At 41.7% G+C, this 13075-nt stretch overlaps 1 protein-coding gene across 5 annotated transcripts in view; it reads right to left on the bottom strand.

Annotated features, from left to right (window-relative positions):
• The window catches only part of dmd (dystrophin), a 214565-nt gene that overhangs the window by 24806 nt on the left and 176684 nt on the right, over nucleotides 1-13075 (bottom strand). For 2 of the 5 annotated variants that reach the window (XM_031852205.1, XM_031852210.1), the window contains 5 exons: nucleotides 12877-13023; nucleotides 10148-10210; nucleotides 8472-8535; nucleotides 6624-6687; nucleotides 1547-1582 (listed from right to left, as the gene is read on the bottom strand). In XM_031852205.1, the coding sequence (XP_031708065.1) occupies nucleotides 1547-1582; nucleotides 6624-6687; nucleotides 8472-8535; nucleotides 10148-10210; nucleotides 12877-13023 (374 nt within the window). The remainder of the gene's footprint in view (nucleotides 1-1546; nucleotides 1583-6623; nucleotides 6688-8471; nucleotides 8536-10147; nucleotides 10211-12876; nucleotides 13024-13075) is intronic. The other 3 variants (XM_031852208.1, XM_031852207.1, XM_031852209.1) reach the window with 3 other exon arrangements.

Here is a 13075-nt window from a genome sequence, read left to right as displayed (position 1 = left end):
CCAATCACAACAGTATGTCTTTATACCCGAGTGTGTGTGTGTGTGTGTGGGGCAGAAAAAGTGATGACAGATTGAGACGGAGGAAGAAGACGGAGAGGGATGGATTCAACACATCAAACAATTCCCCCCGATTACTGACTTTAAGCTCTCGGGACGTCATTTTGCGGCCGACCACGTTTGTGTAGGAGGTCACGGATTTGAGACTCCGCCCATCGTGGAGCAGGCTTGCGGCAAAGGCGAATCAACGAGGGGGATGTCGCAGGTTTTCAAAGAAAACGTCTCCAGGAGGTGACGACTGATCGCGCACATGAAGCAGTTGGTCGGCCATATGTTGTCGTGCTGTGCCCCAAATGTGTGAGAGTGCGTTTGTATGCACGAGGCACAGTGTAGCCTGAGTGGGTGTGAAGTGTGTGCATGGACCCTTTGTGGACACAACTATGCAGACACCCCTGTAAACATTGCATACTTTTGGTTTGGAGCTTGTTTTCATGGTTTGAGCCCCTTAGTTCCATACAGTAACATTTTAGACTGACCTGCACAGAAACCTGACCTCAACCCCGTCCAACACCTTTGGGCTGAAGTGAAATGGCGACTGCGAACCTTATCGCCCAACATCCGTGGGCAACCTCAATAATGCAGTGTTTCCACTTCATGCTATGGCTCTGCTCGATTTAACCAGGCGGAAACCTCCAGCTCTGAAGAGTGAAGCTAATGTCTTAATACTTTCATTCTTTCAAATGGCCATCAGGGGTGACTCCTCTGGATGCAAAAACAAGTCTGGTTGTATAGAAGTCTATGAGAAAATGAGCCTACGTCTCTCTTGATTTATTACCTCAGTAACCATGAGTTTTTGTTCTCAATCGCTGGTTTCAAGTCTTCTTTAATACAGCATGATGTTCATTTAGTATGGTGTGTTCCATTTAGAGTCAAATAGACCCGTTATGCTTTAGGGCGGGGCTACCTTGTGATGGACAGGCCGCTACCGCTTCCAGAATCATATACGGCATCTCTACGTCACGCGCCTCTACAGTCCAAATATGGTCACTTTCGTTCACTGGTTGCAAAAAGTCAAGATGGCAAAGTCTATAAACCAAGATGGCGACGGCCGAAACTCCAAACTCGGTGGTCTTACCAGCTGCCATATTTAAAAATTTGGGTCGAGTGAATTAAAAATTGTGTTACGTTCTCCCTTTGAAACATGGTGGAGTCAAAGAATAAAATAGAATACTATGAAACTACTCAAGTTAAGTACCTCAAAATTGTACTTGAGTAATTGACGAACAGTGGAGGCTGTTATTGCACTATATTAATGGCCTTTGAAAGACATCTCCAACAATCACATACGAGTATAGTGGTAAAGTATGTCCACATACTTTTGGCCATATAACGTTTGTTTACCTGTGTTAATATCCATATATGTGTGATACTAATCCATATGCTTTCTTTCTGTCTCTTTCTCTACAATACATATATATGTGTCTTTCATGCCAAGTACAGTGAAGGACTTTTATGTATGTGTGTGTGTTTGCATTCAGCTGGCACTCACAGGGCTTGGGTCATCTGTTCAGGTCCAGCTTTATCACTGCATGTGGAGAGGAGAATCTGTCACTTCTCTTTCCCTTCCTCCTTCCTCCTCCTCTCAGTTGAGTGTTTTTTCCCCACATGCACACTTGCAGTTAATTCCACGTCTCACTCAGTCATTAGATATTAACTCAAACACACCAAACTGCTAGTTGCTGATTACCAAGCCCATGCAATCTGCTGTGTGAGCTCCCTTGACTGAAGAAGCAGCAGGAAGCAAGGTTGACCAATGGCATTGTGGGGTTATTCTGACCAATGAGTTAGGAATGTGAGGTGGAGAGTTAAGCCTATGTCATATGTGGGCCACTGAGGCTACAGTGCCGATGTATCAATTACAGACTGAAGGCGTGGTCACATCAAAATGTGGACATTGGAAGTGCATTCTTTCTAATGGCCATCAGGGGGCGACTACGCTGGTTGTAAAATTAAGTCATATTGTATAGACGTCTATGAGGAAATGAGCCTACATCTCTCTTGATTTATTACCTCAGTAAACATTGTATCTTCAATACAGCATGATGTTCATTTAGTAAATTATGGTCCATTAGAGTCAAATAGAACAGGAAATCCACTACATCCACTTTTATACAGTCTATGGTAACAACTAAGTTCATCCTTGTGTATTTGCAAAGTACGTGGTGCTAGAAGCTTGGTGACGTAGGAACTACTCAGAGGACTGGCTGGTAAACTACTGTATGTGTACTAACATTGTAGCGCAAGTAGCTTTTGGGGCTTCTTTGCTATTTCTGTTTTCTCTGTGTTGCGCCATTTACGTCGCCCTGACATTATTTTTTAATAAAGAATTTTATCGGGGAAGTTAGCTTGCTACCTGTCATAGCAATATTTTTCTACGAAGTTCCATTATTTTAAACACTGCTTTGACAAAGCCTTGGTGGTAAATGCTAATATGTAGTGCTACTTTAGCACAAGTGGAGAGGAGCCATTGAAATACCTAATACCTAACCAAAATTTGCTAACATTATCTAACATAAGCTATTATAAGCTATGGGTTATAAAGTTGTAGCGGCAAAACAGTGTGTTGAATTGACCAAGGGTATGTTTTATTGCTAATGAATTAAACGTTTAATTTGTAATGGGAGATAATAGTTAGTTCTTCTTTCAAAAGTCACGTAGGCACAGCTACGGGAGCAGTTTTGGCTTGCCCAAGGACGCATCGACATGGACTAGCGGAGTCGGGGATCAAACCGTCGATCCTTTGATCTACCGCTCTACCACTGAGCCTGCAGCACTGAGGCACAAGCTGCAAGACAGGGCTTACTACTGTGCTAACAAACAAACTTCTGCTATCTGCTGATGAGTAGTAAACAGTCTCCCAGCATTCACCAGAGCACCGCAGCAACACCGGCTCGACAAGCATGTTTTGAGACATAATGAAGGAAAAATGTCTCAAATTTGGACCCACTATGCAGTCTTTTGCCAATGACAGTTATAATATAAGTTTGAACACATTTTGACAACCTGTTAAAGATGATCATGTTATGGTCAGCAGTAGAGGAAAGGCAGAGACTGTACAACTAAAGCCCTTGTGTTATCCTCCCGACTGCCATACACCTGTTGTCCTCTGGGGTCAAAAATGACCCCACCTGGTTTGACTGCTTTTAAAGCATACAGTATAAATTGTCAATCAATTCTGTTTTACACCTTTAGTTTTACTTCAGTCCAACACATTACCACAAATCGTTCCCTTCATTTTGGAATTTAGGGCCAATAGACCTTGTTTACATGAAAGTATACCCTGTTTTTGAATGAAAATACAATGAAACAATGAATTATTTTGACTTTATATTATTTTTTACTATTTGACTTATCACAGAGAGGTACATATCAAAGTTTAGTGAGGATGCTGTTCTTGAATCATTTGAATTTTTCTAATGGCAGCACATAATCACACCTGTTGTTCTCTGGGGTCAAAAATGACCCCGTCAGGTTTGACTGTTTATAAAGCATACAGTATGAAATATCACCCACCTCTGTGTTTCAACTCCTTAGTCAACTTTATTCCAAGTCATTACCTGACATAAAAAACATGTCAACATTCATTTCTGCAACATTTAACCCTCATGCTACCTTCAAATTTACTAACACCTGTTATCCTGGGGTCATTTTTGACCCCAGCAATTTGAACCTGCAGAACATTATTGTAATTAAAATTGCTACCCAAGTTTATGTGTCAGGTACTTAGTTTTTTGTTGACTACCTAAATAGCCCTTTAAATAAAACAACCCCCCGACACCCAAACCTGTATACATCCAGAATCCCTGTTACGGGACTATGGAGAAATATGCAGATCACCATCAAATCTCACTGATTGACCTAAAATTGGAAAGAGATATTGTTTGGGTGTTTTAATGGCTTTACATATAACTTTAGATATCAACATGTTGAGTTTGTGTTTACCCAGTTGTCCCCATTAAATTAGGAAAAGTCATTCAATATTAAACCAAAAATATGATGTCTCATTTATTTAGAACATTTTGTGCTGTCCTGGGGTCAAAAATGACCCCAGGACAACACAAGGGCTAAACCATTAAGGTAACTTAGCATCAGAGTTTCAGCTGAGTAGCAATAAAGTAAAACTTGCATTGACCTGATAATGATTAAGTATTCACTGATTTTAAAATTTAACTAGACATCTATCGGGTGAAAACCGAGGGGACTGTCGCTTCTGATGTGTCACCAATGGGATTCAGTTACCAACCAGTGAAAAACAAGCTTATGATACAATAAACTCGCCAATACTGTTCAACAAATGTTTTCCTGTTGGTCTGACCCATGATCAGGTAAGTGGAAATCAACTGTTATTGTCACACATTGTGCATAGAATAGCACAAAGTTAAGTTTAACCTCTGCATTTAGCCCATCCTAGCAGGAGCAGTGGGCAGTCAGTATACAGCTCCCAGGGAGCAGTTTGGGGATTCGGTGCCTTGCTCAGGGGCACCTTGGCAGTGCCCAGGATGCAAACTGGCACCTCTCCAGCCACCACTCCGCGCGGGGACTTAAACCAGCGGCCCCTTTGATTCCCTGAGCTCAAACATTATCTGGGGCCGAGTGGATGGATGGATAGTTGGATGAAAATATGGGTGGATTGATGGATGGACAGATGGTTAAAGGATTGAATGCACTCAATGTGAAAGTAGAGCGTTATTATAAATCCCAATGCTTTTCTTGGCAAGACCTGCCCTGCGTAGCATTAGAGCGCTAGGATTGGCCAGGCGTCCATGCTCACGCAAGGTACCAGGAACCCGATTTGTTCAGGTCCTTCGCCATAATCAATGGCTATCCTGACCCCAACAACTCGTGGTCAATGCCTTACCTCAACCAATGCCACTGACCTCAACCGGCTACTAAAGGCCGCCTTGGAAAAGTAGTGGGATCCATAATTACAGAAACGGGACTGTTGCATGAATTCTTCAAAGACAGACAGACAAATGGATGAATATTAGACACGATTAGATATTAAGAGATATCAGGCAAGCCAAAAGTTTAGGGCTAAACAACACAACAGTCACAGGCAACACTGCATCAATCCAGCACAAAGTTAGACGTTAGATCCAACAGCAACTGGTTAACCCATGGCATTCACACGCCATGGGCATTTAAAATTTCTACGTCAATATATTTCTTTCACACAGAAAACAAATATTATTCTGCTATCTTACTTTAACAATGCACACACGTGATGTGCAGAGCCGTGTAAGCTTCAGCGAAAGTCCACCAAAGCTAAAATGTGTAAACTAACTCTTCTCCAGTAAAAAAGTATATATTTAACAATCTCGCCTTCATCAGGGTGGCATGTGGCTTACAGATCACCATAGATAGAAAGTATAGAAAACTAAATGGAATATTTACAGCTAGTGGATGCAGAAATGTACAAGAGAAATATGAATGACCGGATATACAAAACATATTACATAACAGCTAATGCATCAACATATTGTGAGTATAGCGAGGATATATACAGTATATTCATCTGAACCGATCGGTGGGGAAAAGGACAAAAACAAAGCTGCCCTCCCTTTCTTTTCTGCTTTTGTCCGTAAGAAATAGAATAATAATAATAATTTGACTTGTCAGATGCGATTTCCCAAACACTGCTTCATAGTACATTATGTTGCTGCCTCACACATAACTTATTTACATAAGGCACTATATAATGTATCTATGCAATTGGAAATAGCTACTACTTTGAGGAAAACCCAGTTAGGAGGCAGACAAAAGAACTAAAGATAGCTCACTCCTTAAAGTTTACTTCATAACGATTCCATTAACACACCTAAAACATAACTTAACAGCAACATCATTTAATATAAGTACAGCATTCAGCTCTGTTATAACTTAAAACAATTGTCTTTTGCTAGTCACACTTCCTCTAAATACAATACGCTAGCGTTATTTAGCATAAGAAGGGCAAAGTGACTTTTCCTCTACTCATAGCTGAAAAAATGATTATTTCTATTTTTTAGAAAAGTCCATAAACAGTAGAGAGAAGACTTGCTGCTTTGTATCCCGAAAACCCAACTTTTTACCCACTGGTTGTTAAGATAAAGATTTTTGAAGAGTTGATTATAATATTGTGTGTTTTGTTTTCATGGTCATTCATATTTCTCTTGAACATTTCTGTAACCACTAGGAGTAAACATCCGTCATTCCAGGACTTTCAACCAGTCGACACCACGTTGAGGTTTAGTTCCCTCAACCCAAGTGTTGGTGGTTTTGTTGCTTCAACCCAAGTGTATTCAGTTATTTTAAAGCCAACCATGATGTTTTTCCTGATGCTAACTAAGTGGTTTTGTTGCCTGAACCTAACTTCTGTTATTAACGTAATGTCGTCCTGAAAAAAAGTCGTTCAGGGCGACAAAAAAAACAGATAATTTGTGTCCTTATACACAAAACCAATAGATTGTATTTTGTGACTATCTCACAAACTGCAGTGAGACTGTGTTGACTAGTACTAACTAATTTGGTCAGAATTTGTGTGTAGACTAGTTGAGAGATCTGCAGGCAACAGCTCAGCTACTTACTTTATGTAATAGGGCACGTTGTTTGGGGAGACGCCCTGCTCGAAGGGGCTCTCTACAGATCCTGCTGATGAAGAGAAACAAAGGTCAAAACAACTGTACAAACTTTCCGCATGCTATTAAACTTCTCACACGCACATTTTACTGCACAAGCAACATCCTGTAGGTCCAACATAAGCATGGACGTCCAGGAAACGTGTACGCAGCAAAAAGTCTTGTGTAATGAAAAGTTTTCTTCAAAGTAATATATACATGATAATGAAAAACAGCAGAAAAACAAGAATTATTGCTAATTATCTCATTTATTATGCCCACAAGAGTTGGCACACCAGCCATTTAAGCAGACTGTGCTGTCTGGGAATTGTCAGCACAGTTGGATTGTATCTCGGACCAATCGGATCACTCGGCTGAAACTACCCGCTGCATAAGCGTTATTGTGCCCTACGGGTAAAAGTTGCTGCATATAAAAACAGAACGATGCTTCGTAGGACAACTGCCAGAACACATAGGAACACGGCAGTAAGATATGAAAACATGTAAATTCTTACATCATCACTGTCATTTTGATTGTTCCCCTATCACCATCTCTATCCATTTTGCTATATTTATTATTGCTTGATTATTAAGCTAGATGGAACATTCATATATGAGCAAATGTGACATTGACTCATTTTTCGTAGCCAGTGTAGCATGAAAGCTTGATGGAAATAGAAAGCTAGTTAGCTAACTAGCCAGCCTTTGATGTGTCGAGTCTTGGCCAATCAGCGTTAAGATGTCTACAGCGTCTTCATTTCCCTCCGTTAAAGTTTAATTTACATGAATCATCAGAAAGCGTGCAAGCAATCACTTGCACAGTAGGACGTATTGACAGTGTTCTATTTCTGAGGTGGGCATTTATGATGAACAGTTTCTGAAAGGCGTGAGAAGTGCAGCTCTGGCTGTCGCTACAGTTATAGAAATGATTGTATTATAATAGTATATTATTATATGTGTTTTCCAAATGGTTTTAGTCACATATGCTCTATTTGCAACAATGCTACATACAGAAAAGGATATCATTATTTGACCCCTTGCTTGATTTTGTAAGTGCCCACTGTCACGTGGCATGATGGAGGACTCAAACGCAGACCAGGCAGTGTATAGCATGAAAGCTTGATGGAAATAGAAAGCTCGTTAGCTAACTAGCCAGCCGCTTAATTAGTCAAATTTAACAAAATGTTAACTCGTTTCCGGGATTAAGGACTCATAACTGCAGCATTCTACTGCCAGATAATACACCAATCCCAGCCCAGCAGCACTAGCCAATCACAGCACATTCGGGTGAGACTAATTTGTTGAGAGAATAAAATGCACGCTGACAAACGCAATGTTTAATCCATGTTTGTTCTTTGTGTTTTTGAAATGCTGGAGAAGAAGACAGGACCTCTACTCTTTCATTCAGTGCATCGATCATTGATGGACTTTAATCTTTAAGATGGGACTGTGATACGGATGAGAGCCTCGGCCGTGTTGGATAAAGCGCTGGGTCATAAAAACTAAAATAAACAGGCTGCATTAACAGATCGATACGCCATCATAGGCTCGATGAGGAGCCTTTACATACTCTTTCCCTTTTCCATCATTCAGTTATTCAGTGGCCTGTTGACAATCGAGCACTGTTCCACTCTCTCTCTCTCACTAACACCCATCACTTATTGAGTGCCACTGACAGGAGGTGGGTGCCTCACTTTGTCTAACACATTCTGTCTTTACTCTTTCCCACACAACCTGACAGTCTTGTCAACTGACCAGACTGTTTCCAGGTAGGTGTGTGCGCACATATGCGTGTGTGTGCGAGTGTGTTTTACTCACCGTGCAGAAGGACAAAGTCCCTCTGAGCGTCAGTCAGCTGCTTCAGATGTTCATTGATGGAGATCTGATGGAGAAAGATGGAAAGAAATGCGTTTAGATAGACGGATGGATAGATCGATCGATGGATAGATGGATCATTTTATGGCCACAACACAACTTTCAGCCATTATGTTTCCTGAAAGTTATGAATAGCTTTAAAAGGCAATGGTGGGAATATAATGAGAGTGATGTTTTTTGCGTGTATCAATGTAAACTATGTAAATTATGACACATAATATGCCTCAAAAAAAAAAAAAGCAGCCAGTAGAAGTACACGGATGGGCAGACGGAGGGAGAGGAAGCACAAAGACAAGCATGGAAGAGATAATTGAATTTGTAGTGGAGGAATTAGAGGGGATGCAGTCTCCCGTGAGTCTCCTTCAGCTCCGAATGAGCTGTCTGTCTAGATGGAGTTGAGATGATCGCAGCAAATCAGCGCGGCTCTGTAGGTACACACAGCGAGGAGGGCGCTAAGCCCAGCGGGGGGCACGCACTTTTCTCCTCGCTCACACATTCATTCATCCAAGGAAAGACTTTTTATTTCGAGGCAGATTTAGAATATCTACTTCATGTGAGGTATCGCTGCATCAGAAGAAATATGTTCAACAGACACCCAAACCCCAAAAGGTAACTCATACAAGTAACAAGCGTGCATAAATGTAAAGCGCTCTGTATACGACTGCTATATAAATGCACTCCACACATCCACAATTCGGCGGCCACACTGACACCGATGTTGGTTTGAACTACTGTTTCAAGTTCTTCATTATCAAATGCACAACCATTGCAGAGAAGCAGTCGTTCAGGTCGAAGCAACAAAACTACAACTTCCTGGTTCGGTTCAGGAAAGAAAAGATGCTGGTGGGCGTTTCAATAAGCAGGCTAGTTTGTTACGTAACATAAGTTGTGTAGATACTTAATTTGAAATAAGTCAACTTTGACTTTTGATTTCCAACAGAACACGAACATCTGTCTCCTGGGTGGAAGTAAGTATATAAAAGGTTAAGTGACAACAATAATGTCAGCCATAGTTCATACGGTTTGAAGAAAATGCAAATACTGAAACAGCTTAGAGGATGGCATGTACAACCACTTCTGTATCTCTATCCCTATTCATCATTACAATTTCTCATCACGCCTTTCTAATCTGATGTATAATTCACATGAAAAGACATCCGATGCTTGCAGGCATGATTTCATCCCGACCATCCCCGGAGGAGCCGCCGTGTGTTGTCATCACTGATGCTTCCTGACCCAATGTTCGCTGATCTAATGTTCCTGGGCAACACATGCAGCTCCGGCCGGCATGCAGACCTTTGGCAGAGACTGATTAGCCACGGATTTTTGTTCCAGGAGGTAAAAAAAGAAAAGTGAATTGGAAAGTGAATCATTGAAAGCTCATTGGCTCAACTTCCTTCGATTGAAGTCCCGAGGCTGAGGGACTGAGATGGGTTATTATTACCCAGCCTGAGTGGACATCTGATGAACCAGCCAACCATTCATCCACACCCCACATAAGTCGGCCATGATGAGATATTGTTGGCATGGAATGGGTGAAGATAATGAAGATATGACCGGTCCTTTTTTTGGGATGGGTGGGGGCTTTGATGTGACATGAAACTAAACGATGACATTACCTTCGAGTCCACCTCACCCAATCCATTTCTGTCTGAGTTGCCTTTCCCCATATCCATGGTAACCTAATTAGAGTTGTACAAACAAGAGGAGCGGGATTGTTGAGGAGGAATTTGTTGAAATTACTCAGAGTGCACGATGTCCCTGCGCTGACATATCAGCTTCTTGGCATGACAGAACACTCTGAATCAACTAAAGTGACCTGAATGTGCAAGCGCACACACGCATTAAACGTGTACACTCACCCCAAATTTAAGCCACATTTACTAAAGCAGAAAACATGAAAGCACAAACACTTATATTGGACGTGGCGCGCACGCACACAAACACACAAACACACACACACACACACACACACACACACACACACACACACACACAAAAGTGATGCCAGAATTCCTGGGCAAACATCCCGCTTCCAATGAACCACCTGCAATGGAAACTGACTTTTGAAAAACTGGCAGTTAAATCCCCATTTCTGTCCAAATTAAATACTTCAAAAATTCCTTTCTTATCCTCTTAATATCAGCTCGCGCGTGTGGAAATGAGTATCTCGCCGTCTCTGACCAACGGCTGTATTTACGAAGCCGCTAAAAGTGAAAATCCTTCACTGTTATTCCTCATTGCAGAGAATAAAGGCCGTTCCTCGTGTTTCTGTTGAATCAAACGCGCTTTTGAATTTTACAGAAATACTTCACCTCCAAAATGATCATTCGTATCAATGACTCAGTCTGTGTTATCTTGAATTCTTGAAGACAACTCTTTTTGAAGTATTTCTTTAAGTAACATACCTGCAAACTTGTCACTTCTCAGCAAAATTCGCCGTTTTGAATCAAAATATATCATCCACGTGAATCATGTAGATCCGTAGAGATTGTTTTGGGGGGGTCAACTAGTCAGCCAGTGTTTCTCAGATTGGAGTGAGACGAGGAGAAAAGGTGATGTGGTGATCTTCTCAATAGAACATCTTTGATGTGTCGAGTCTTGGCCAATCAGCGTTAAGATGTCTACAGCGTCTTCATTTCCCTCCGTTAAAGTTTAATTTATATGAACTATCAGAAAGCGTGCAAGCAATCACTTGCACAGTAGGACGTATTGACAGTGTTCCATTTCTGACGTGGGCATTCATGTTTCTGAAAGGCAACCTCCCGTGAGAATTGCAGCTCTGGCAGTTATAGAAATAATTGTATATGTATGTATATTATTATATGTGTTTTCCAAATGCTTTTAGTCACGTATGCTCTATTTGCAACAATACTACATGTAGTAAAGGGTATCATTATTTGACCCCTTGCTTGATTTTGTAAGTGTCCACTGAACACAGTTGGATCCGATTGCGTGTTCTTTTTTTAACTCAAAGTAGATTTCGTTGTGATAACTTTCATGAACACGAATAATGAGGCCCGGATACTGATGAGATGATGTGGTCAAAGAGCTTAAGGTAGAGGAGGGCCCGTGTTCATATCTTCGACTGAACAGTAAAACAGACTATCAAAACGTACACGGACCAGAGAGTGTTAAGGAGCCTGTACCTTCATTTCACCGGGTTGCTAATGCAGAGGTGTGTATAGATCACAGCTATTATTTTACTCTTGATAAACTACCTCAGCCAGAGTAGATTATCATTTTCATTTAAATAATTGAACTGGATTTGAATGCATATTAATTGCAAATAGAAGATAGGCCACAATTCTAACATCTTTACAGTTACAGTGGAAGTAAATATGAAGCCATACAGTAACAGGGTTCGATGAAAACTAATCACTTTATTTTGTACAGGCGATGGTTCTCGCTACTCTTGCTATCTGTGTTTTTATTTGACTAAAACTTGTGAAAAGGTCTCAATGGATTTTGTCTAAATAAAGGTTAATAATAATAGAGCTGAAACACTGATTAATAACTGAATAATAAATTAGTTTTTTGCAGTAAATGTCTTATCACTTAATGTTCTTCTCAGAGTACACCAGAATGCTTTTAAGCTCATGCCCCCCCCCCCCGACAGGGTTTCGGTGCTTGTCACCTTTTTCACCTCTTATGGGTTTGCAGGTATGAAGTAAGCTCCATCCACTACACTGATGTTCTCACCTTCACTACAAGACAATGTGTGTGTGTGTGCTAACATCTGGTCAGGTGCTAACTTCAGAGAGACCGGCCGTCTGGTCCCGTCACCGCGGTGTCACCACGACGCCCATCTCCACCCGTGGCTCCTCTGCATCGGTCGGCCTCTCTGGCAGCTGATTGGCTCCGTCTGTCACCCCCGGTAACAATCACTGTCTGACTTCCAGCATGGCTGCCACCAGGTTTATTGAGACTGATGGAGGCCCACCCTGTGCTGCCTCTGATCACACATGGTGTGTGTGTGTGTGTGTGTGTGTGTTTTCTCTCCTTATTACAGCTTTACCAAAAAGTAACACACTTGCTCAGCTGGATTTGTGATTCAAGAATGGAGAACCCAAATTTAAACCACAGTCAAATAATAAAGCACATTAAAGGGAGCGACCGTGTGTGTGTGTCTAACCACAGGTTTTGACTCAGTAATAATTGCGGGGTAACGGGAAGGTTCTGGTATTAGAGCTCTGTGGGTGCAGACGGGTGCGGGTTTGCAAAACTGGACTCCTGCTGGGCTCGGCATGGAGCTGTTAGAAAGAGTTAGTGATAGAAGTCTAGGGTAGCGGGACAAAGTTGTGGAGACTTGCAGATGAATGTATGTACAGCATCTGTGTGTCTGTACCTGGAGCAGCCTCCAGCGCGTGTTGAGATCGTCGATGCGGTCCAGGTTGCCAGGCGACAGCTGGATGTCAGGCGGACGGAAAGTGGACGCCAACTGGTTCATGTGTATTACGTCATCCTCAATCGGAGCGATCTCTTCCTGGAACTCCTGGAACACACACACACACACACACACACACACACACACACACACACACACA

The sequence above is a fragment of the Anarrhichthys ocellatus genome, unplaced genomic scaffold (genome assembly GCF_004355925.1).
Source record: "Anarrhichthys ocellatus isolate YVR2014 unplaced genomic scaffold, GSC_Weel_1.0 scaffold12, whole genome shotgun sequence".
Taxonomy (NCBI): Eukaryota; Metazoa; Chordata; class Actinopteri; order Perciformes; family Anarhichadidae; genus Anarrhichthys; species Anarrhichthys ocellatus.
Note: the sequence above shows the minus strand (reverse complement) of the source record. Positions and strands in the feature narration are given on the sequence as shown.